At 36.1% G+C, this 24,312-nt stretch overlaps 1 protein-coding gene across 3 annotated transcripts in view; it reads left to right on the forward strand.

Moving 5' to 3' along the window:
• HBS1L (HBS1 like translational GTPase) overlaps positions 1-24,312 on the forward strand; it is a 60,109-nt gene that overhangs the window by 24,540 nt on the left and 11,257 nt on the right. For 2 of the 3 annotated variants that reach the window (XM_032681406.1, XM_032681407.1), the window contains 6 exons: positions 10,051-10,159; positions 17,826-18,082; positions 18,551-18,716; positions 20,674-20,791; positions 23,390-23,536; positions 24,174-24,248. In XM_032681406.1, coding sequence (XP_032537297.1) covers positions 10,051-10,159; positions 17,826-18,082; positions 18,551-18,716; positions 20,674-20,791; positions 23,390-23,536; positions 24,174-24,248 — 872 coding nt within the window. Of the gene's footprint in view, positions 1-2,096; positions 2,117-10,050; positions 10,160-17,825; positions 18,083-18,550; positions 18,717-20,673; positions 20,792-23,389; positions 23,537-24,173; positions 24,249-24,312 lie in introns of those variants that run through there. The other variant, XM_032681408.1, reaches the window with a different exon arrangement.

Here is a 24,312-nt window from a genome sequence, read left to right on the forward strand (position 1 = left end):
GCTCTGAAATGCAGTTATGCTCTGACATTGCAATTTTCACTGAAATGCCCCTGAAACCGTGGAAGGGCATTGAGTGGATCTATTTTTCTTATACAGGACTAGCTTTGCAGAGAGGATGCATGGACAAGTGAAGACTTTCAAATTTGACTGAATTTTAAGACAAAAAATGATTAATTCTCCCACAGATATGTCAGCTCTCTGGCCTAATCAGAATCTAGTATGATTGTAATGTCACCAGCAGAGTGGGAGAGTTGGGAATTCAGAGAACCTAGATTTGAATTAAATAAAGTTTTAGCCAGTCTTACCTAGAATTTCTCACTACACTAAAATTTTGCAAAATACACTTTTCTGGGACTTAAAAATGCTAAAAATATTTGCGGCTTCAACATTCTTAATCATGTGTGGTTAATAAATACATTTTTTTCTTCTGCACCTTTAAAAGGCCACCTTGTTAAGTTTCTGGAGAAAATTTGCAGAATGGTTATGGAAAAGTTGAACAAATGCAAGATGATTTTACTATTTAAATACTGTCAGTTTGATATGTTTTTCATATTCACAGTTCTTATATTTAAACTTCTGTTTCATACTGAAGTGATTTTGGTGCATAAATAGAAGTCGTAGATCAGGAAAGCTTTCTTTTGTAAAATGCCTTGCGTTCCTCAATACAGGAATGTAATTGCGTCAACGTGTAAAAGGCATGATGTTGTTTCTGAATTACTTGGATGATGTGCAGGCAAATAGCACCATCCTCTGGCATTAGAGCTTTAGTTAAGAATTCGACCTGAAATTGCTGTCTGTTATTTTTGGAAATTCGATATAATTGTAATAGAATGTACATATTGTACTTTCAGTTTTACATACTCATTTTGGGCCAAGTTTTTAACAGAAATTCTGGTAATTTGCATGGACTCTGTATTCTGGTCAATTAAATGACTGGGTAAAGGGGATATCTTTTTAGGGTTATCTTCCCCATTGTGCTGACTCTGCTTTTTATGTGACCATTTATGGTAGGAAGTTGCACTTCAGAAATATCAGACCGAACTTTTTCTAAATCTCAGTGAAAGAAAATTCACAGTCATTTAAGAAAAATTCGTTGAGTTAGGAAACACAACCAACGACTTATGGTTGTGTACGTGGGGGAGAGTAAAGGTGCTGTAACAGAACAACTCAAAAGTGTAATAAAATTTTACAGGAGGTTTTACCTTCAGTTATGGATTTAGAAGGGGTATTGTTGGCATTGCTAGAGTGCGAAGCAATACACCTCCCACAATAAGGTTTCAGTAGTTACAGGATGAGTTGTGCTGAGTTACAATTGTGTGAAGGACTGGATTTTAGTCCATTTAACTATGAGCAGTAGCGTGAGAAATACCACAGGGACATTGTTTTGAAAAACTTGATGGATGAGAAAGTCACTGTTTTGATTGTTGTGAATTCCTATTGGGCCTTTAAGCATTTACGTATTAGAAACATCGAAAGGAGACAGCTGATGTTTGGGTAATCTCTAGAAGAAAACAGTCACCACCCCTCCAGTCCGTCTTTCTGTACATCAGGTCTCCGATCTTTTACATGGGAGGTGGTGGTTTAGTGAAACTGGAAATCTTTAGAGTTTTACTATAATGACAGTGCCTTTCTTTCCTCTAGTAGACTAACTGTGAATGTAAACCAGACCAATTATCTGTGTTTCTGGAAAGACCCTACCAATGGTCTACATACAGAACTGGTCTATGCATCCCTTTGTTGTCGTGCGTTGCTTAAACATAATTTCATAAAAACATACATGCCCTATTAAGCATCCAGATATTGAGAGATGCGAGTTTAAGTTGTGAAAACACTGAAGGCTCACACTTGCAATAGAGATCAGCAAAAACTTTTTATATAAAAATTTATATTATATGTATATATACACCGTTCTATGAAACATTGGGTTTCTGTGGCAGCACTGGATATTCTAAATTAAATGTACACCATTCAGTGGAACGATTGCAATAAGGAGTCACAGAGAAAAAGTAGCTTTTGACAGGTGAAATTAATTTTGTGCTACTTGCAGGTTTGACTATGTGTAATTTGAATAAGTCCTGATGGCCAGAAAATGTCCATAGGAAGGTGTTTGTTTCAGGTGAGAAGACCAAGAGCACACAACAGTAACTGAGTGCTGTATTCTGTATCATTCGTCTTCAGGTGGGGACAAAGTATTGATGGCAAGAGACATGGTGAGGCTCCAGAAATGTTTCAGGCAGGAAGAAAATGTGTTGCCTTGTTATAACACATTCCACCCCATCCACTTCAGCCTGATCTAATGTCAGTATCTGTGTCCTTCTTACCCTCTAACTTATTAAGTCATGTTCAAGTTTTTTTTTATTGAATCCTGTTTGTGTCTTAACACAATATTTCAGCATGTCATTCCAAATTTGTTATTGCAGTTCCATTTTCTCTGCTTTGTAATTTTAAACTCCTTATCTAGCCATTCCCAGTTTCCTACCTATTTTCCAATCATTAGCCATTATTTTTTTCCATGTTTGCTCTTTTCCAGTCATAATTTGCATTCGCTTTCAGTTCTGATCTCCTTTTGTTTCCTTTGTTCATGTTTAGGTCTGCATGTAACTTTTCACTGAGTATGTGGCCTCTTACTTTCTCCCTCTCTTTACGTGCGTTTTTTCCCCAGGTTAGGTTGTTCACTAATATTGTCTTTTTTTTTTTTTTTTTTATTGTCATCGTAGCTCTCATTGCAGCTTCTCTGCTTTATTGATTTTCATTCTTGAAATCCTTGTGTGTCCTTGATAGTCTGTGTGTCTTGCCGCTTGCCAGTGCTCACCATATGGTTGTTTTTCTTCTCTTGCCCCCCAGTTTTGTTTATTTTTGTGATTTATCCAAGGCAAATTTATGCCAGTTTGTTTATGTGGAAGGAAACTATGGAGATGACAGGAGTGGCAGAATTTTCACTCAGGTGATGCAATCATGTCCAGCCTGGACAAAATTAGTCACAGTAGCTACATATTGAAGGTTGATGAAGTATTTCTGGGATTTAGATTTTAAAACTTCAGCCGTAAGAGTGTGTGCAAAATTTTCTAAGGCCAAATTGAGTGGGTTTTCAGAATGTGAAAAGATCACTTGAAGGATTTCATTTATGCAAATAACTTTCTTTAGGTGGCATTTTTGAAAATTTGCTGTCTTTTATCTTCCAATTTCCCTGTTCTCCCTATCTGGCAGGAAAGTAAGGCCCCAGGCAGGAACCTCACTTGAACAAATTATTTTTTGGACTAGAGATTTCAACTTGCTGAAAGTTGCAAGCATTGAAAGTAAAGCCAGAGAAGTGAGAAGTGCCAGCTGGGTCTAACAGGCGAGGCTGCCAGGCCCTTCTGACTGTGCCTGCTGCACATCCAGTTGTTGCAGCTGCATGTAGTGAAGCAAACTGTTTCTGGAACTTCAGTCTTGGAGAAGCAAGTTGTTCTGTTGGTGTTTTGTGGGTCACAGGAAAGTGGCCCATGATGGAGATACTCAGGAATATCACCACTCAAGATCCTGTTGTGTCCTTCTTCCCTCCTGCTGTATCAAACCTTAGGAACAAAACAAAACAATTCTTTTAGTTAGGTGCAAGTAGACATTTTTATTTTCAGCATTTTTCAGCGCAAATGCCTACTCCCAATTTCATGGGAAAAAAAAAAAGTCATATTCACCATCTGAAACTTTGCAGAGAAGGTAATAGTTATAACAACAAGACAAAGTTACCTGGAAAGCCCCTGACTGTGGTTTCTATTAGGAAATGACCTTTCTTTTAAAAAGAAAAAGTTCAGTGTTCTTGTTTGGAGAATTGTTTTCAGTAGTATCTTTATAATGGCCGTGGCTCATCACTAAGGGGTGACTTAGCAAGTTGCCTTTTCTGTTATTTTGGACTGTTGCATTATTTTCATAAGTGCTGTGGATATTCAGTAGCATCCATTTGTATATCGTGGTTCATAGTAGTATAATGTCATACATTTTCCTAAAAATGCATATTTTGAACCAGTATACTTTAAATACTGAAGTTTGCATATGGAAGGAATTCTGTGTTGAAGTTCTCACGCATGCAGCAGGCTTTGTCTCTGCTGTTACATCCAAAGAAATGTAATTGATGGGCTACAGGGATGATGCACGGCAAGTTATGTGCAGCAGCATGTTTTAAAGGTTAGCAAACTGTAAACTTAGGAAATCTGGGATGTTCTAAGTTCCCTAGTCTCTTATGTACTGTTAGTGTGTAGTTGAGAGTCCTGGACTTCTAATATTCTTGGCACTGTGATGTGATGCTAATACTAATACCCAGTACTGCTACCGCTGCCGATCCGGTGTGCTGCATCCCAGTGCAAACTTAACTAAACTGCAAGTTGCCACTATATTTTGTATATATTGTGGAATTCAGGAGTGTCAAATAATTTAGTTGAATTGTAAACCCAAAATATATTCTTTTCAGTAGCATATCTCTCTAATGGGACAAATTTCAATATTTTCTCATGTTATTTTTTCCAGTGTGCTGTGTAATTTAAAGAGGAAAAAAATAAATTTTACTGGTTTTAAGGCAAATTAAAACTTTTAATGAAAGGCTAGAAAGTGATGAGTTTTATGACATAAATAGAAGAATGTAAACAATTTGAATTTTTTCAGGTGGCATGTTACATGATGGATGTGTTAGATGTTAATATAAACCCAGATGTATGTGGACAAACAGGTGATACCTGCTTCTGAGCGTGAAATTTTGTGTTGTCAGGCAGGCACCTACATCTGGTTGACTCACTCATGTGAGTCCATATATTTGAAATATTTTCACAATTGTAGGGCCTTAAAATTAGTTTAAAATAATAGTGCAGCGTGTAGGAAGGGGAGTATGATCTTGAGAGGAGCCTCAGCTATTAACTCTGCTTTTCAGACAGAAACTATGTCTTCTGTTGTTCCACTCAATAGTTGGACTGCCAGTACTGCATGCAAAAAATACTTTTTTTTAAAACAGTGAGTCATTAAACATACTTGGAACAAGCTCATGACATGGTGCACAAAACCAGTACAAAACAAGTGCACTGTCTGTTTTCTTTTATACAGTTGGTGGCTGTTGCTGTATAATCAGTAGACAGAGGTGTTAAGTGGCTTGCTTGTGGTTATATAGAAAGTCTGTAGCAGAGGAAGGGATGCAAACCATATCTTCTAGATTAGAAAGCATGGTATTACATGTATATTTTTTTTCATGGCAGTACTGGTTTAGGCAGCATTAGGAGAACCTGCTTAAGTAAGTGTAGTTCTGTTTATTAAGAGTCAATAGAATCTAGGATCCTCAGCCCCATTCAATATATGGCTTTAGGTGTGCATGCCACTTTTGAAAACAGAAGAACAATATAAACCAAGTAAAAATGGCAAAAGCATGTAAATGACTTAAAACTTTAAAGAGAAACTAACTGCCATCTGGCCACAGCTAATTAGAACATCATTCCCTTGAAAGTTTGATCCTTTGCCATTGCTGATACACCCCTAGTAGTTGTTTTATGAGTAGGCATGAATTTATTTAAATGGGATTGCCATCTGAAAAAGCATGGACTGGAGACGTGCCTGACTTGTTGACATTCGTCCTTGCTTTTCAAGCTCAATTCAGGCACATGAAAAATTCTGGTTCATCTTAGCAAAAACAGGCTTCTCTGTGCAGTGGTGTAGTTGAATTTCAAGTTTCAGTGCCAATTTACAATTTGATGAGGGGAAGACAAGTTGGGAGCAGAAGCCTCTGTGTATGGGAATTGAAAACTATGGCATTTTTGTTCTGTTGTGGAAAGGTATGGTCATCTGAACAAAGCTAGTGTGGATTTAAATACCCAATGTTTGCATGCATTTCTCCAAGTATGCTAATATCACTGTTTCATCTAGTATCAACATGTCTTTCTTGAGATAGTGGCTGTTTAACAGACTTCTATTTTTATTCGTCTTTAAACTACCTGGGAACAGACTAGACCATCAGTCAACACTTTCATGTACTGAAACCTTCCATACCTCCAAGAGAATTAGAGAAAAGATCAGTTTTTATCTTCAGATTACTTCCAATGTTAAGTATATATATGAACAAAACTGAAAAAAGAATGTATCAAGCCAGTTATGTTTGATACAGCAATATTTTGATTTGTTTGTATAGATCTTTTACAGGTACTCCTCACAACTGACTTTACCAAAGAAATCCAAGGCAGTTGCTTACAGTAAAGGAAGGTGGCTGACTATATCTAGATACTTTGCTCTTCTAGCTTGAACATCCAGGGAGACTCTTAATTTTTAAAGACTGTCCCTATGTTTTACTTCCTTCTTGCATATCTGTGTGTCTGTATCCTGTTTATCAGCCTGCAGATACTTTTTTGTGCCATCAGATTTTGGGGTTATACTTTTAATAATTTTGAAGTTACAGCAAGTGTCATTAGTAATACTTTTTGACTAAGTCAAAAGGCTGTTAAGTCAGAAGACCAACTGGCAGTCATAGGAGAGGTAAAAACAAAGAATAATAGAAGAGAGCTTTGGGTGCTGCACTCCAGTTGTATTGCATGTCTGTCTCTTTCCTTTGGTGTTAGGCTTATCCTAATTTAATACTGCGACAAAGTTCATCAGTGCATATTTTGTTTTGTAATAGTGTTTGACTTGTGGCTGCAGTATGATTTAGTCTAGGTACTCTGATGTCAGTGCAGTCTAAATACCAAATACCTGTCTGAAAGTTGCTTTGCTTAAAATAGGCTAGAAGTTTGGGGTTTTAAACATTCTAAATTGTGAGAACTATCATGTTGACAAGCCTTTAAGTTTTTACATTTCTATAATTTATAAATATATCCTATGTGTTTTCATCGAAGGAAACTTTTAAAATTTTCATAATGTTAAGTTAGTGAATTGCCAGGATTTTTATGACATATCCTCTTCAGTTAAATCTCTTGCTCTGCAGTTTGACACCATTGGTCATTCCATGCATTTACTTGTAGGGTCCACACATAAATTTACTTTTTGCAATACTAGAGTAGTGAAATGTACCAAGGAGGCACTGGGGCTTCTTTTGGAGTTTACAAAGATGTATTTGTCTTCGTCTTAATTTTATGTGTACTCTTGATTTAGGTAATATATTGCCATTGAATTACTGAGGTATATGTTTGAGAATGTCCAAATGGCAGTAGGCATGAAGAACTTTATGAAGCCCTTCTTGGCAAAAATTGAACCCATGTTGTCCTTTCCCTTCAAAGGTTAATTTTCCTCAGAGTTACTTTTGTCCTAATCAGATTGGGATTATTGCTTCTACACTTTTTCTGGGTTTGTAGTGCACTTCACTTGCCATAGGATACCCTGCTTGTTGATTAAGAACTGTTTTAAGAATTATATCAGCTTTGTGCATTGACTTCCTTTTAGTTTCAAGGTGCAATTTAAGGATTTGCATGCAATTTTTTAAGTGCCAAATAGCTTTTGCTTTGCCTGCTAAAGCAGATAAGAATTTATCATACAGTTTTCTCCGGTTCCCTATAGATTAGATAGTAAAGTATATTCCTTTCTCAGCCTCCTGTCCTTTGTAATGAAGCCCATAATTATTAATCTTTAATGGCGCCTGTAGTGCATAAAATACAGACTTGGTCTTTATCTCAAACGTGCAGCTTGATTTTTCTGTACTTGGTTATAAAAACATTGAAATCAGAAAATTGTATTTGACGCTCCTATCAGTGGTGTTCCTAATAATTCTTGCCTTGTCTTTGCATCTGTTTGAATGTCCATTATAGGATTATCTTATTATGGTTTGGTTTATCTTTATATGATCCCAGTCTGCTTCCTCATTCCACCCGTGCTTTAGTATTTAATTAATTGATTAATTATCATTGTTATTGTTACTTATAAAACTGAATAAAACACCCACCCATACTGTCAGTGTCAATGGACAATTATTTTACTTTGTCTTACTCTTTGTAACTTCAGTTTTGTATCTTCTTTCAACTAAATTCTAGTTTTAAGTTTATTTTCTGTGTCAAATACTCCATTAGTGGAATGTATTTTGTCTCCATGTACACTTTGGGTCAGTAACAAACAGTCCGACATTATTTGTACAGAGTGAAGCTTAATTTTGAAATTGATTAGAGAAGACGTATTTTGTAAAACTTTTGATTTTTGGATCAACAGATTACAGGTTATTTTGACTTAATGTAATATGAATTGTTATTTTGGTTTCTTTCAATTGATCTCATTTCAATTTAGTTGTGTTTTTTGTAATTATTAGTTCCTTGTGACCAGATCTCGAACATGGTATTTTTTGAGAAATAACTCTAATTCAGCTTTCAAATGGGAAGTAAAGCTTTCATGTTTACCTGTTAGTTGAAAGTGATTTGCTTGAAAATTGTTAGAATTGAAGTGGAAAAAACCATACCAAGTTGGCAACAAGAGTAATGTAATTTTTACCGTGACTGAAGTGTTTAACTACTTATTAAAAAAATCCTATAGGTGATCTATTTAGCAGCTTGAAGATGAAACAAAATCTTTGGGCTTAACTGGGAGTCCCTGTCCAGTGAAAATTTGATATTCTGAATATTTATATTTGTTTGTCAGTTACCTAATTTGTGATTCTTATCATGCTTTGTGCTGTTACCTTTATTTCTCTTATTTTTGTTCCTTATTTACAGTGTAATTTGTATGGACTTGTTAATAAAACACATAGATTAGTTCTTTCAGAGATCTGCAGGTGGCATATAAATATCAGCAGATAAGAGAAATGAGGGAGATGAAGACCAAGTCATCAGATAAATAAAAATGTCTCCTCCATCTGTAGTGTGATTGTTTTGAAAAAGTCGCACAAGATCTTTTTTTGTTTGCTGTTGTAGACATCTGTGGGATTCTGTTTCCTTACCTGAAATCTTCAGCAGCTTTGACTGCAACTTTTTATGTAACCTGCAAACCTGTATGATTTTGTGGTTTAAAGGTGTAGCTGTCATACATAAGAATGCAGTAAAGAGTTAACCTAAATGAATAGAACCAAATGACTCTAAACAGTTCATCCTAATATAGTATATCTAAAATATAGTATCAAGAGTAACTTGATATTCACTTGGCTCTTGAGTATCTGAACTGGTCTACTACTGGAAGAGTAGTGTCATTTTTCTAGTTTTCAGATACATCTGTAGTTGAAGCTTGTTTAAAACTTGCTTCTGAATTCAGGTTATTGTTTTGCTTTCTCATGTATGTAACATTCTTTAGACAAGGTGCAGCTGCTGTCACTCACACTGTAAAGCTGAAAGTCTTTTTCTTGAAGGAAGAAGGGTTCCTAACATATTAAACAGGGAATTGTGGAAAGAAAGGGCCTAGTTTACTTCTTTTACATAAACAACTCCTCTGTAGAGTAAATTTTTTTTTTACAGCTTGATAAGAAACTAATAGCACTGCTATTAGTTGTGAAACTGTAGTTTCACAAAATTAAGAATGAACTTTATTGTAATTGTGTTTTCATTTACGTTATGGTAAAAGTTAATGCCTTTAAAGTAATTAAGTTACTCAATTCTTGTAATTATTTCTAAATAACTTTTAAATTAACTAGCTTTGGAGTATTGCTTCGTTTCTTCAATGTAATTCAGTACAAGACAAGTCAGTTTCTAGGTTTCAGGGAAGGCCTTGTAGCCCACGCAGAGCTGAGATAGACATATTTTTTGTTTTACAATAGCCTTGAGGCTTAACAGTGTTAAGGCAAAAGAAAAACTATAAATAAGAATTAACCTAATCATCTAGTGAGCAGCTGCAAAGTATTTTTTCATCCTCATATTGCATGAAATGCTTCTGGCACCCTACAGAACTGCTGTGAGTAAAGCTCTTGAATGGTATAAGTGTCATGTGAATGCTTGGAGATAGAGATGAAATTTTCATAATGGATATAACTGTAGATAATTTTGAATAATTATTTAATATATGTAAGTAAGACACTGAAATGTGAGAGTTGATCATGAAAGACTACTATCTTTGGTTTGGAGAGAAGTAATGTGAGTTGTTAAACTTTATAAACACCTGTTAGTCGCAACCTTAAGTTCAAACTTACTTTTTGTCTGTTACTAGGGAAAACAAGGGATTTGGAATCAGCCAGAATGGAATCTGAAATTGTGCCAAAAATTACCAAAATGACAGTGTCTGGAAAGAAACAGTCTATGGGATTTGAAGTTCCATGGTAAGCCAAGCCCTCGTACATCAAGGTACATCAGTAGCTCTTCTTTCAGACTGATGCACCTGTAGCAAGTTTTCTTCTTTCTTTTTTTTTCTATTTTTCACAGCAGTTTTAGTGTCACTCTCCAGAACTAACCATCTCAGCTTCTTGTTTGACTCAGAATTACTTTCAGAAGATGGTACCTCACGTTTTGAGTTTAACAAATCCTTTCACTATGAATAGTGCATAGAGATACAAGGTAGTCAGATTATTTAAACATCCGCTTCATAGAATACTGAACTTTCTTGGGGCTCGTTTATTTTAAATTTAGTTCTCTAAGTGGAATTATGAAATCAATAAATCTTAACTGTAATTGCTTGTTCTTCAAAGGAAGTAGTACATTTAAGAATAGTTAATGGGGAAAACAATCACTTTTGGCTAAACTTTGCCTTCCTCTGCAGCTTTTATTAACTTTAACAGGTGTCCAGGGTACAACTGTTGTGGCGATCAGTCCTACTTATGCTATAGCTAAATTAGAGTGGTTGAACAGTAGTTCTAATTTTGTCCTGAGTTGGAACTGTTGGGGAGGATGTCTCATGAGAGCATGAAAACAGACATCTGGATCTACAACAGTAGCCAGCAGTGAACAGTTAAAGAAATATATAAGGACATGGCATGTTTGTTGGGAATACAGTTCATGAAATATCATCACGTGTAGCATCACTGTGGCTTCCCACAGTTTTTATTTATTTTTTGGTTTAGTCTATTTCTATTAAGAATGGTTAATGTATTTTTCTTACTTTGGTGTCATTATTCTGTTTTTGAACCCAGTCTTACAATAGCCAACTAATCTGTGGCAAGAAATTCCGTAGTTCTTCCTGGGGTCAAAAAATTCTCAACTGTAAGTGTCAACATCCCAACCTCATCCCACAGGGTTTGTAGTTCTGATCTGGAAAGCATTTTTGAGAGTAAGAGGGCAGCATGGTCTTTATTTTACAGTATCTTGTGCATGTTTGATAACTGAGTGGAAAGCAAGCAGTTTCATCTACTTAAACACATTTAATGTAAGGTGTGAAAATGATGTCATTATTCCCTTTATGCTGCTAAATGTCATTGGTAAAAGACATCACTTTCATTCAGCTCCTTAGAAGGAATAAACTCCAAATGAAAAATTTCTGGGACTTTCAAAATCTTTATACTGAGATTTGCAGTATATTAAAGCACATATTTTTTCCCCTTGCTGTCTACTAATCAGTGCTCTGGGTTTGACAACTGGACTTGATAATGAGATTCCTATTAATGTCATGGCACCTTCATCTCTTGTGTTCCTACTGAACTTCTTAGAAGTTGGAGTTTTTCATGGGGACTTTAATAAATTAATTTGGATAGAAGTTTATAAAAAGAAAGGAATATTAAGTGAATGAAAAAGATCTTCCAATTAGTGTTAAGTAGTTGTGATTGATTTATTTTTTTTTAGTATAATAATGACTATTTAAAATGTTCGTTTATAAAAAACAGCAAATATAGACTTTTGTATCTCTGATACTTATTAAGCACCTGTGCATGCTCTACAGGGAAAGGGGAGGTAAGAAGAATGCTTCCTAATCTCTAGACTGAAGTAATTCATGGATAGGCTAGTGATGACTTGATCTCTGAGGAAAGTTGGTTGGCTCCAACATGGTTCTCAGCCATTCTGCTTCTCTTCAGGGACCCTAAAGTAGTTTGTATCATAATTGCTTCCAGTTTAGTAGCATACTGTTTTTTGTGACAGAGAAGAATTAAGCCTTCAGGACCTGTGGGTAAATCCTTTAGATAAATCCTTAATATTGCTGTTGTGAGGCCCCCACCTGGAGTACTGCATCCAGCTCTGGGGTTTTCAGCACAGGAAAGACATGGAGCTGTTGGAGTGGGCCCAGAAGAGGGCCACCAAGATGATTAGAGGGATGGAGCACCTCTCCTATCAAGACAGGCTGAGAGAGATGGGTTTGTTCAGCCTATAGAAGAGAAGGTTTCAGGGTGACACTGCAGCCTTCCAGTATCTAAAGGGGGTCTAAAAGATGGGGACCTATTGTGATAGGACAAGGGGGAATGGTTTTAAACTAAAGCAGGATCGGTTTAGATTAGATATAAGGAAGTTTTTTACAATGAAGGTGTTAAAGCGCTGGAACAGGATATACATTAGGCATTTAGCCTTAAGTGGGAGGAATAGGTAAGAAGTGAAATGATTTGTAAAAGAGCATGAGATTTGGAGCATGGCCAATAAATGAATGTGGAAGAAGGCACACTTTAAATAGTAAAGTTACCTGCATGTCTAAAGACCCCTTCTTCAAGGAGCCTGTGATGGCCTCCTTTTTTCTTTGTCCTACAGGCCACTGTGGAGGCTCTGCCAAGGCACTAGAACCTTGACATTGCATGCATATGTTTTTAAACTTGAAAAACAAAGCAAAACATGAACCCCCACCTCAATTCAATGAGTTTCAGAGTTGGATTTTTTCTTCTGCAGTTATCTTCTGGATTATTGGCAGCATAAGGACAGCCTGTCAGGGAACAGAATGAATCTCTGCTTATTAACACCTAAGAACGTTTTGACTCCTCTCACACCTTTTTTATGTTACTGTTTCATTGATAAATTTTCTGCAGAGTGCTTAAAATAATGCAGATTTTTAGGTACATGGTTTATATCACTGACCAAAAGCACAGGTATAAATTACTCATAGCAGTTTGGATTCTAAAACATCTCTCACTGTGCCCCCTACTTTCATCTCAGATATTTTTATGGTGCTGGGGCAGACACCATTAGAAGGTGATTGTATAGTATGTATAAACTAGGGGTTTTTTTCACCTTCTATGGAATCTTAAAGGTATTTTGTGGACCATGCTTTTAAAACCAATGGCCTTGCATTAGAGGGAATAACCATTATTTATCTGTTCAGTCTTTATGATTCAGTCTTGTTGTGAAATATATGACCTTACAATAATAAATGAATCTTACTTTAAATGGATGGATTATTAGAAGTCATGAAGTGCTTTGAGCATTGATTGCCTTTGTTGCTTGGTATTCTTAGTGAGGATATCTACAAAAAATGGAGTTAGCTGACAAACTGATGCTCTAGCAAAACTATTTACTGGGCTTTTTCTTCCTGTTAAGTTATGAAGGAAGCCAGGAAAAGTCGTGACCAAAAAAGGGTGACTGTTTTAACTAGCCTGACCAATATTTTGTAATTAATAATTTTGAAAGGGGAAATAAATATAGAGATTTCTGTAATGACTGTAAGTACTCCGAAAGAGTCGGTTGTGTAAAAATAAATCACCAAGCATCCAGACTAAAAGATTGAAAATAAGGTTTAAAAGCAAAATTCTGAAGAGTTAATCTTCAGCAAATAAGCTTTCAGGTTCTTCTTTGAAGAATCTCTCATTTGTGTGAATGTCTTCTACCATGTCTTATAATAACATAGGTTGTATTATTTAATTTTTCTCAGACAACAGTGATTTACCCATAACATTGTACTCAGTTTACTCCTATGGTCCTGCTGGCAAAACAGCATAGGAAGTTTCTGGCCTGGTGGTTTTAATTTTGATGAAAAGTTGGTCTTTGCCAGGCTTTTGTATGTCTGCTGATTTCCAAAAGAGGTGTGGTAATCTCTTTTGACATTTATACCTGAATTGCTGGTGGTCAGGCTTTCTTGAGTACATGACCTTAGTGCACATACAAGGTTCATAATCTGTCCTTTCAAAGAAGTTGAGTTGCATAATCAGTGGCTCCACGTTATCAGCTAGCAGTGGTGTGGCAGACAGGAACAGATGTTGGCGAACTGGGACTGCTTTTGATAGTTCCATCAAGTTCTCAAACAAAGATGCAAGCAATTGGTTAGGAAGTGGTCTTCCTCCAGTATAAATTTTTTTTGATATGGTAGTTCATTATGTCTCAGACCAAGTTGGAACTTTCCAGTGCAATCAACTTGTTTTTAACCCTCAGCTGCCTGTACTAGTGACACACTAGGTTCTGTCTTCTGACAAAAATTTTCAATTCAATAATTTTGAAAAAACTCGGAGGAAAAGGCTTGCTGAAAAGCATTTTCAGTGTAATTAATTTTTTTCCCACTTACTGTCAGAGATAAAGCTCCCTAGCATTTTTCTGAGCTGTTATCAAGTTTTCAGTAAACTGCTCATCTGGTTGCCATGGGGCATAACTAACTGTCAGGGTCCCACTGTTGCATTTCTCTTCATGTACTTCCATGAGACTGGAATTGTACATTTCATCTACCCACCTGCCTATTTAGCTAGCTAGCAATAAACTTGCTCTCCCTTTCCCTGACACCAGTCATCAAAAAGCTGAATTATCTTGTTAGAGGTGCTCTGTAAGTATCTGTCCATTCTGATGCTTATTCTCTGAAATGGCAAGTCTTGGTTTATCATGGCACAAGTTGTTTGCAGGTTTCCAAAACATGGTAATATCTGAAATCTGTAAAACTAAATGGAGCAGTATACTGACTTCAAATACTGCACCCTTGAAAAAGCGTTAGGGCCTAATGATGGCTGGAGTCACGTTGCACTCATTATTTTGTTTGTATCTAGCACTTTTTCTTTGCACCACCCAAAATAAAAGCTATTTGGCAGCCTTAAGCAGTGGTAGTTGCAATAAAAGCTACTTAGAAGTGAGAGAGTACTGTCTGTATCTGGCAATAATGATGATTCTTTCAGGTACTGTAATTAGTTTGAATTCTACCACTCAAAATCCATCCTCTGTTTGGGAATGCTTAGTGACATAGACTTTGTCCTGCAAGAAGATCTTAACATGTGGGATTAGACAGAGTCATTACCTAGCTTAACAAAATAAAATTTAGAAGCTTACAAATAACCTGTGTCTGAAAATACATTCTTGTCTTTTAATAGGCTGATGTGACAATCTTTGAATATATTTTGGAAAGCTATAGAAAAGCATGAGAGATATGTTTTGGAGTCACATTGCTTACAGCTTCATCTAAGTAACTGCCTTTTAAATTTTTTTCACTTTCGAAAATTTGGTTTGGGAAAAAATGCAGACATTGAAAAGGAGAGAAAATTATTGCCAACTGTGAAGGCTGCTTTGATGTGATTTCTTATGCAAATACTTTTCTCCAGAACTTCAAATATTAGACTTTCAAGGAAGAAAACTTGATAGCAATGTAAAATACTGTATTTGCATTACACTGTGACCTTTGCATATTGGCACTAGTCCTAGTACTTCAGTGTGAACGTGCTAGATGTTATGCTGAGACTGAACTGAAGTTTGCCTGAAAAAAGGGAAGAAGATGGAAGAGAGTCTTAACCTTGATGAAAGTCGTCTAATGCAAATGAATTGTAAATATATGAGGCTCTCTTAAATGATTCAAACAAAAATGATTTGGTGTACTTTACGATTTTAAATACCTTCTTAAAGTGTGTAGAAAACTTTGTTACCACAATTCTCTGCACAATTACCCTCTATCAACTTGATTATTTTCAGTCAGTTTTTAGAAAGTAAAATTTCCATGAAGAGTCATTGGAGAAAATAATTGTTTTGCCATTCCAAAGTAGATTTTCAGCTAGCACTTAATCTACTATTTAAGGACTCTTTAAAAAATAGAGCCTTCTGTTCAGCCTTATAGAAATCCACTTAAATTTTCCAGTAAAAGAAAGCATAAATAATTGTAGTGAGTTTTTTTCCTGTGGAATAATTCCTGTATAATTAGCTTTCTTCGTAGCCACATCTAAAGCAATGGTGACCAACTAGTTTTTTGGTTTAGAGAATCAATTGTATCTTTTATGAAGGTTATTCAGCTTGCCAAGATGCAGCGTTACCAACTGGAGCTATACTTGGTGATACAGAACAGCCAGCTTTGTAGTGTTAATTCTAGAATGTCATGCTTGTATGACCTAAGGCAGTAGTTTGATATAAACTTGTCCTTCTCCTCTAAGTAGTTTAGAATATTTTGTTAGGGTAAGTTCTTTTGAATAAACCTTATACAGAATTGTCTATCCATTATGCAGAAGCAGAGGTACCATCAGTACCCCTGCAACCAGCATGGCTGGTGCAAACCAGGCTGTTTACTTAGCTAATTTGAGAAGCATGCCTCTGTATCCAGCCTTGAGACAAGACCCTGACCTTGAGTTTTGGAACTATAGCCAAAAAAATGAAAAAGGTGTCAAAATCAATCAGTCTGCTGTAGTACTGATAACATAGGCGGGTTCTGAAACTGGGGGGAAAAAGGAAGACCCATAAAATGTCCCATGTTACTAAGTGCTATAGTGAGAAGCCAAGTTTGCATTCGATCTGAACATTAACAATGTTTAGATTTTTAGATCAAACTCTTTGTTCAGTAGACTGACATGCTTAGATTATATTGTTCCATGACATAAATGTAATGGAAAGGGACAAATACAATGCAAATACGCCTACACAGGCAGAAACTGAGATGCAATGTCAAATAAAAGCAGAGATATCACAATGCGGGATTCTAAAGTACCAAACAAAATTTGGCTTACAGAGTTTGAAAAGATTAAAACTGGGAAGTTAATTGTGGTGTGTAAACAGAAAGCAGAGAGTGAAAATTTCACTGTGGGTGTGGAAATACTTGAGTCTGAACATGAACCCGTTCAGAGAAAGCAGCCTGCAGCAAGATGGTAATGAACTGGAAGGGATTTCCAGTTTTCCAGGGGAAGAAGCCTCTTCCCCTTGGGTAAAGTTTTAAAACCAGTATTTTATAGGGATTTTCATTATACTTTAATAATCCATGGTTTGTATAATAAAGTTTGCTGTGATATAATGTTGGCACAGCTGTAATAACTACTTCTGTTCCTTTCATATTGCTTACAATAATGCCTCATCATGGAGCTGTCAGGTAGCAAGAAAGTTTTTGCTCTCTGGAAGATGTTTCTTAGTGTTTGTTTTTAGTGGTCATCTTTACCATAACAGGTGAAGAATAATATTGTATATTCTCAGAAAACTTAAGTAAATTAGGAAATTATGCTAATTTCCAAAATGGAGAGAAAAAGAGTGTAAGAAAATAATATATTTAGGATTATTTGCTGTTAAGATTAGTATGGAGATCTGTGGGAGAACAGGGTGTTAGAAAAAGGGAGTAAGAAAATCCAAATCTTAGTCCTAGATCCCTTTTATGCTTTATGCATAAAACAAATTTTCTCAGTATTGATAAGTCTTAACTTACCTGTTATGGTTCTGTATAATCATTGCATCTTAAATTTCAGCTCACATATGCTTAATATCAATTCTTTATGCTATATTGCTGTTCTCACAGTAGAACATCACTATGTTCAGCTGCAGTAATTGTAGTGTACGTGGAAGCTGTTTTAGTATCTGTGCTTCAACCTTGACTTGGGCTCTTAGATCAGAGACAACCAGCTCTCTCTTCTACACAATTGTCTTTTCCCTTCCTGTTAAAGGAAGAGACTATGGGAAGCTTTTGTTTATCTGTTTCATGTCAAGATTACTTCTTATCTTGCTTTTGTAAGCAGTACTTTTCAGACAAGATGTTCAGAGCTGGTATCTGTGCAGTTTGTATCCAGCTGCTTATCACTTCCACTTTAATGGCCTTATCACATACTCTTTGTCTGGGGTTTACACGATAGTGAAGGGAAAACTCAATTTCTCTCCTATATTTCTATGTCTTCTTTATCATTTGCATTCTTTGTGTTTTCTTTTTTTCCCTAGTGCGATTGCTGAAGAAAATGGCCATACTAACACACCTCAGAAAGGACTGTTACCTGAAGATGCCGATGTAGCTTCTGGGGTACTTGAGACTGTCTCAAAATCTACTCTTTCATCCCAAGTAGTGCAGGTTTCAGAAGAGCAGAATACGGTACCTACTCCAGCAAAAAAGTCAAGCAAGGCAAAACCACAAATAGATGTGAAGGCAGAGTTGGAGAAAAGACAAGGAGGAAAGCAACTGCTTAATTTGGTGGTAATAGGTAAATCTGTTAAATTATATTTTTGGCAAACTTAAAGTTTAAAAAATGTGTTGGTTGAATCTGGATGTGATACGGAAGCAAAACTCTTCTCTCTCTAGGGAAGGGAAATCTCATGCTGTTTTCAGTTACATCTTGGTGGTTATTCTTTGGAGGGAGTACATTCAGATGTCTTTGAGTAGGTCAATGAGGTTGACTTAGGTTCCTTTTGACCATACAGAACGTGATTTGGTTTGGTTTCATTGTTGCATCGTATTCTTTTTAGTAGGAATTTGGAGATGCTCTATGGCTGCCATGCTAGCTGACTTGTAATAAACTGTCTCCCTGTGTCTCTGTCTTACAGAATTATAAAGTTGTATGGGTTGCACAAACATTATTATTAGTACCTGTGTTGTTCATGTGTTTCTTCTTGTGCTATACCTAAATTGCATAAATAAATAAAATTGATATAATATTTATTTCCCTCCATAGGACATGTTGATGCAGGTAAAAGTACTTTAATGGGTCATTTACTCTACCTTTTGGGAAATGTGAACAAAAGAACTATGCACAAATACGAACAGGAATCTAAGAAGGCTGGTAAAGCTTCGTTTGCCTATGCGTGGGTCTTGGATGAAACGGGTGAAGAGAGAGAAAGGTAGAAATATATTTTAATGGAAATTAAAATATAAAACCTTTTTTCCCTGAAAGAACAGCATTTGTTAGAAAATATTAATCTAATAAACTGAGCATTGAAATGTCAGTTCATCACATGCGACTTACATTACTTTGAAAATAAAATCTACAAATTAATTAAATTAACAATTTTATTTGCATTCTTTATAAACTACCTTTAATTCATTAATCTGAAATAAGAAAGTTTAGATTACGTTTTTTCATATCGAAGAAGTGTGTAATGGGGAAGCAGTGAAGCAATTTAAAAAAAAAATCTATGTGTAAGTTCTTTTAAGAACACTGTATGGCAAGCTAGATATGATATTCTGCGTTCACAAAGTAATAAAAAAAGGCATTTTCATATGTGTTTATGTTTTCGCAATCACTTGTCGCCCATGGTTTAATAGATATAAGCTCTTCTGGTTGGAAAGATAACCTTCACAATGAAACTGATGCTGAAGAACATGGAATAAGGCAGTCCCTATCAAGTGTGTAGCTGTTGTTTTCAAAGGCCTATACACTTTTGCAGTGTCCCTGTATATAGTTAAACTTGCCTATGAGAGTCCTTTCTTTCACTTGCAAAGCACACATACAAACCTGAGGGGGGTGTGTGGGTATTGGTGCAGGTGCAGATATGAGGGAGAGGGGGCAATCCCAAAGTGACCAAACAACAAATTTTAAAAGTAGTTTTCTGTCAGTAAAGCCTGATGATATTGTAGTGGTAGTGGTGTCATGACATTAAGGTTGTAATAGAGGAAAAGCTAATAGGGGAAAAGTCTTCTTAATCCCTATAGATGTATATGGGTGTAAACCAAACAAACTTTGAAGATCAATTCCTTTCACAGAACTGTAATAGAATAATTAAACACTATATTTAAAGTCTGTTATTTTATTAATACAAGCTACCTTTGATAGGATGTAATTAATATCAGAAACCAGAAATAGAGGCAAGTGTATTTTGTCTGCAAAGAGTAAAACGTTAATACAAAGTAAACTTGGGAGAATAATTGTCATGAGCCTCAAAAGTGATATCTCTTGGTCTGTGATTCTTATTTAGTATCTTAACAGTTGTGCATTTAGGTACCAGATTTCTCTTCAGATAAAAAATTGTACTTATTAAGGGAAAAGTTTTCTGAATTGGTATTTTTGATTGATTCTGTTTTCTCTGTACTTGAAGTTTTGTGTTTTTAAAGAGAAGCTTTCTGGAGTCATGTGTAAATGTTGGGGGTTTGGGGGGCTTATTTTGTTGTTGGAGTGTTTTGGTCATTTGAAGTAGCATACTAAAAGTGTCTGCTATTGTAAGAATTTTTGTCCCTTGAAAGTGCCTATCTGTCTTGATCATCTTTAAAGGGAGATGCAGGTGACTAACCCAGATACAGATGTGTATGATAGGTGGTTGCATTTGATCAGATGAATCCTGTCCTATGTACCACGCAGAACATATTGTGGTTAGTGAGATGTGGAGCTGAGTCAAAGCGTGTTGTGATCCCTTCTCGGTAATTAGTAGTTCTGCATGTGGATCTCTGCAAACGTGTAACTGTATTCCTATAGTTCCATACCACCTATTTTTTTTTAAACTTGGCTGTGTTTCTCTTACTCTGATACCTTTTCTGAAGAGCCAAGTTTTAAAAGTAGAATTAGTAAGGATTTAAATATGCAGTACAATTTTCTGTTCTTACTGTGCTTGTTGGTACACGGTCTATGGGCGCATGGGGTTAGTACTGCGAATTCCGGGTGCTTTTCCTCATGACTGGAGTTACTGAAAGGCAGATCTAGAGGTCTGCTCTTCCAAGAAGCAGGTATCTCTATTTTTGCGTGCAGGCTAAATCCATGAAAGCTATGAAGTGTATAATTTCATGTGTTTTTAATAGCTTGCTTTATATCTCTGTGAAGCTTTCAAAGCAGTTTTAATGGTGCGTTGCATGTATGCTTTGTTTAAGGGGAGTTACAATGGATGTGGGTATGACCAAATTCGAGACAAAGACTAAAGTAATTACACTGATGGATGCTCCAGGCCACAAAGACTTCATTCCAAATATGATCACAGGAGCTGCGCAGGTAGAAATGGTCTAAAATGCTTTTTCCAATATCAGTATTATTTGTGACTTTTTCTTAAATTGGCTTTCTTCTTTTAAAATCTAAGATGAAATAGAATAATTGATGATGCTAACATGTCTTTGAGGTTTTAATGAGTTTTCTAAACTTAAAAAAGAATGTGTTTTTTAAACACTAAAGGTAGTTCCTTTTTTTTGTATGTTAACATTTGGGAGTAATTTGAATACTAAGTTGCAGTTTGGTAAAATCACAGTTGAGCTTTGAAAGCTATTTACATGTGGTATATGTCTACTCAATGAAGTTTTGTGAAAGGGGTTTTGTAGGTAAAGATTTCAAGTAATTTTGAGCTTAAAGAAAAAAGATTTGGAGAGACCAAACAGAACACATTCTTCTGTTTAATAGCGTGTTCTATATGGGATGAGAAAACAAGTTTATACAGAATGCGTCTGTCTTGTCAGGAGGACATTTGCAGAGACTACGTGCCACTTGCTTTAGGAACAGTAGGTGAAGTCAAAAGTATTGACCACTACCCATTGCATTCGATATGGCACTTACCCTTCTCATATAGGTTAGTTATTTAATTTGTGGAAATAATAAATCAGAGGTGGGGGAAAAATAACATGGTTACATGACATAAAATGTGTGAGACTTTTTTCCACTTAAAGGCACCCTTTTTAAATAGTAAAATTGATTCTCCAAAGTAGAGCCTTAATCAAATATTCTTTTTTTTCCAAGACTAAGCTACTGTGTATAGATTTTTGCTCTGCATGTGTCATAACAGTCTGAAATATGAGTTTTATTATAAGATCTTGTTTGAATACTTGGATGAGTACTGTTAGTATGATTTTACAGATAAAGAACTACAGTGTAGGGAGCCTGGTGTGCCCCAAGTTCTGCTTTAAGCAGAGCCTGGGTAAGAATTCATACCTTATGACCCAGTGGTTAGGCTGCAGAATAGTCAGAAGTTTGCAAATTATGGTGTAGTTGTTACACAGTCATCTATATGTTGTAGCAATTTTATGAGTTTTAAAATTAGAAGTGGATCTTTAGTTTCAGAGCAGTGGAAAATGTCAACTGAGACATGCTAATTTCTTTACAATTGTAATTTAAACTGGTTTGTCTTTTGGGGTAAAAGTAATACAGGCAGAAGTATTAAGAGAAGACTTGCAGATCTACCAGCAGTTGTATCAGTTCAGCAGAAGATGAATCTGACCAAATAAAGCTTCTATCTCTCTGTTCCCTCAGCTATCAGGATGGGGAGGGGTTGGTCTATTCTGAAGCCTATTAAGGAATTACTGAAACTTTGCAACTTTCCATTGCATGTTAGAGTAGGCTCAGTGCTGAAGCAATGACTGGAAATGGCTTTAATGCCTTTTTATTGTGGAGAATGCTGTTAGAAGGTGAATCCCCAGCTGCTGTTATGCAGAATTCAAATCAGCCTTATCAGGGCCAGGATCTGGCCTTTGATACACATTTATGTAAGTCCTGAGGTACCTTTTTTATTATTTATAATTTAGAAAATGCAAGATGTCTTTTTTTTTGAGGGCGAAGTTCACTACAATGCACTTCTGAGGCTGAAAACTGTAGGGAAATTCATCAGTCATCCTTTTCCCGTTCTCATACTTGTGTGGTCTCTGAACGAGCTGTGGGATTACACGCCTAGGACAAGGCGAGGGGAGTTCGGAGTCAGGGCTCTGTTCCTTTTCCTGGCATCCTGAAGCATAAACTTGTAAGGAAAGGGAGAAAGAACCACTTTTTCTTCTCTCTTTCCATTATGTCCATCTCTTCAGTCCTGTGGAATTGTTTTATACCTGCCTCTTGACAGCAGTACCTTTATTATTTGTGTTTGTTGCCATCATTTGGTGCATGATGATGGTCTAATGGACAGTTACTTACCAAAGCAGGAAAAGTAGAAGAAATATTAACAGCATTTAAGGCTAACAGCAAGATCTGTGTTTTTTTCCCAGAGTTTACATGCTGACTTTTATGCAGTGCTATAGACTATTTGCTTTTAATGCTGTGGCAGAGAGTTTGTCTAGGTGATAAGATAGACTACTTTGTCTTTTCCACCTTGTGTTTTTGGCATACTCCAGTGTATTGAGTGTACTGTGAAGCATTCACATCCAGCATATAGTCTATAACTATATAACTGGTTGTACCAGTTATATAGTGAGGTGATTTATCTGTAATTTTTGCAGCTTCTCACTATAAAGGTGTCCAGACTGAGGCAGGGTGAACTGAGTATTGTGCTTATACCCTTGCTAAAGCTTCTGAGCATAGGCTGCTTTTGTTTAGTTGAGATCTGTGTAGCACATCCGTGGTAGGCAGATTGAAAGGGACAGGTTCCCAACAAGAGTTGGCTTGTGTTTAACCAGGAGGTGCTGGTTTATGACAAGAGATGACATAATGCCATAGTATCTCATCAAAGTGGACGTGATACAAATAGGACTGAGCAGCTTCAATTACATTTGGAGCACATCAGGATTCTTCCTCTGTAAAATATATTTTGCCTGAAATGTTGCTGATGTATGTATTCACCCAGATTATTTCCACCTCTTAACCACTTTTGATTGGTTTTTGGTTTTTTTCCTTTTAATCTAGGCTGATGTGGCAATTTTGGTTGTGGATGCTAGCAGAGGAGAGTTTGAAGCAGGGTTTGAGACAGGTGGACAAACTCGAGAACATGGATTATTAGTGCGCTCTCTTGGAGTGACACAACTAGCTGTTGCAGTCAATAAAATGGACCAGGTATATGCTTAATTTTCTCATCTAAGTGAAGACCTTCTGTCTAGATTTGTGGATACTAAGTTTAAGGATCAGTATTGTGAAACTAATACTAAAGTATTGTTTTTTGCTTTTCAGCTCTGTCTCTTGTGTTTAGACCTTACAGTACTATTCTTTTTATTTATAGGTGTATTTTCAAAATACACAGAATGATAGTTTTGGTGCTAAAATGAACAGGGGTCCTTTTGCACTTGTGGAAATCTCAAGTAAGCAGTTAACCCAGTGGTATCTGCAAGAGCATCTTGGTGGTTATTCAGGTCAAGACCCCAATAGTTTTACTTAAACCTGTAAGGTGTGTTAAATACTACTGTTTATATTTTAGGTTACTACTGTGTTGAATATATCTTGCTGAATCTGAATTTTGTGTAAACTTTAAAAAAAAAAGTTGCTGTTCAAACTAAAGTTAAGGTGATGCGTTGTTTGCTATCAGTAATTGTTAATGTGTATGCTCTTATATATTCAAGTATGAATGCACCTGGAAATCTCATATTTATAAATGCCCACCTGTTTCTACTACAGAATTGATGACATGCACCTGTATGTTCAAGTCATGGTTAAAAATCTATTTTATTATTGTATCATAATCTGTTCTTTATTTTAGGTCAATTGGCAACAGGAAAGATTTCAGGAGATTACAAGTAAACTCGGCCAGTTTCTTAAGCAAGCTGGCTTTAAGGTAATGTAAATTTGTGAGGCCTTTATTGCGTTGTTCAAGCATTTGGGTGAGATGAGTTTTTCCT

The sequence above is a fragment of the Chiroxiphia lanceolata genome, chromosome 3 (genome assembly GCF_009829145.1).
Source record: "Chiroxiphia lanceolata isolate bChiLan1 chromosome 3, bChiLan1.pri, whole genome shotgun sequence".
NCBI lineage: Eukaryota > Metazoa > Chordata > Aves > Passeriformes > Pipridae > Chiroxiphia > Chiroxiphia lanceolata.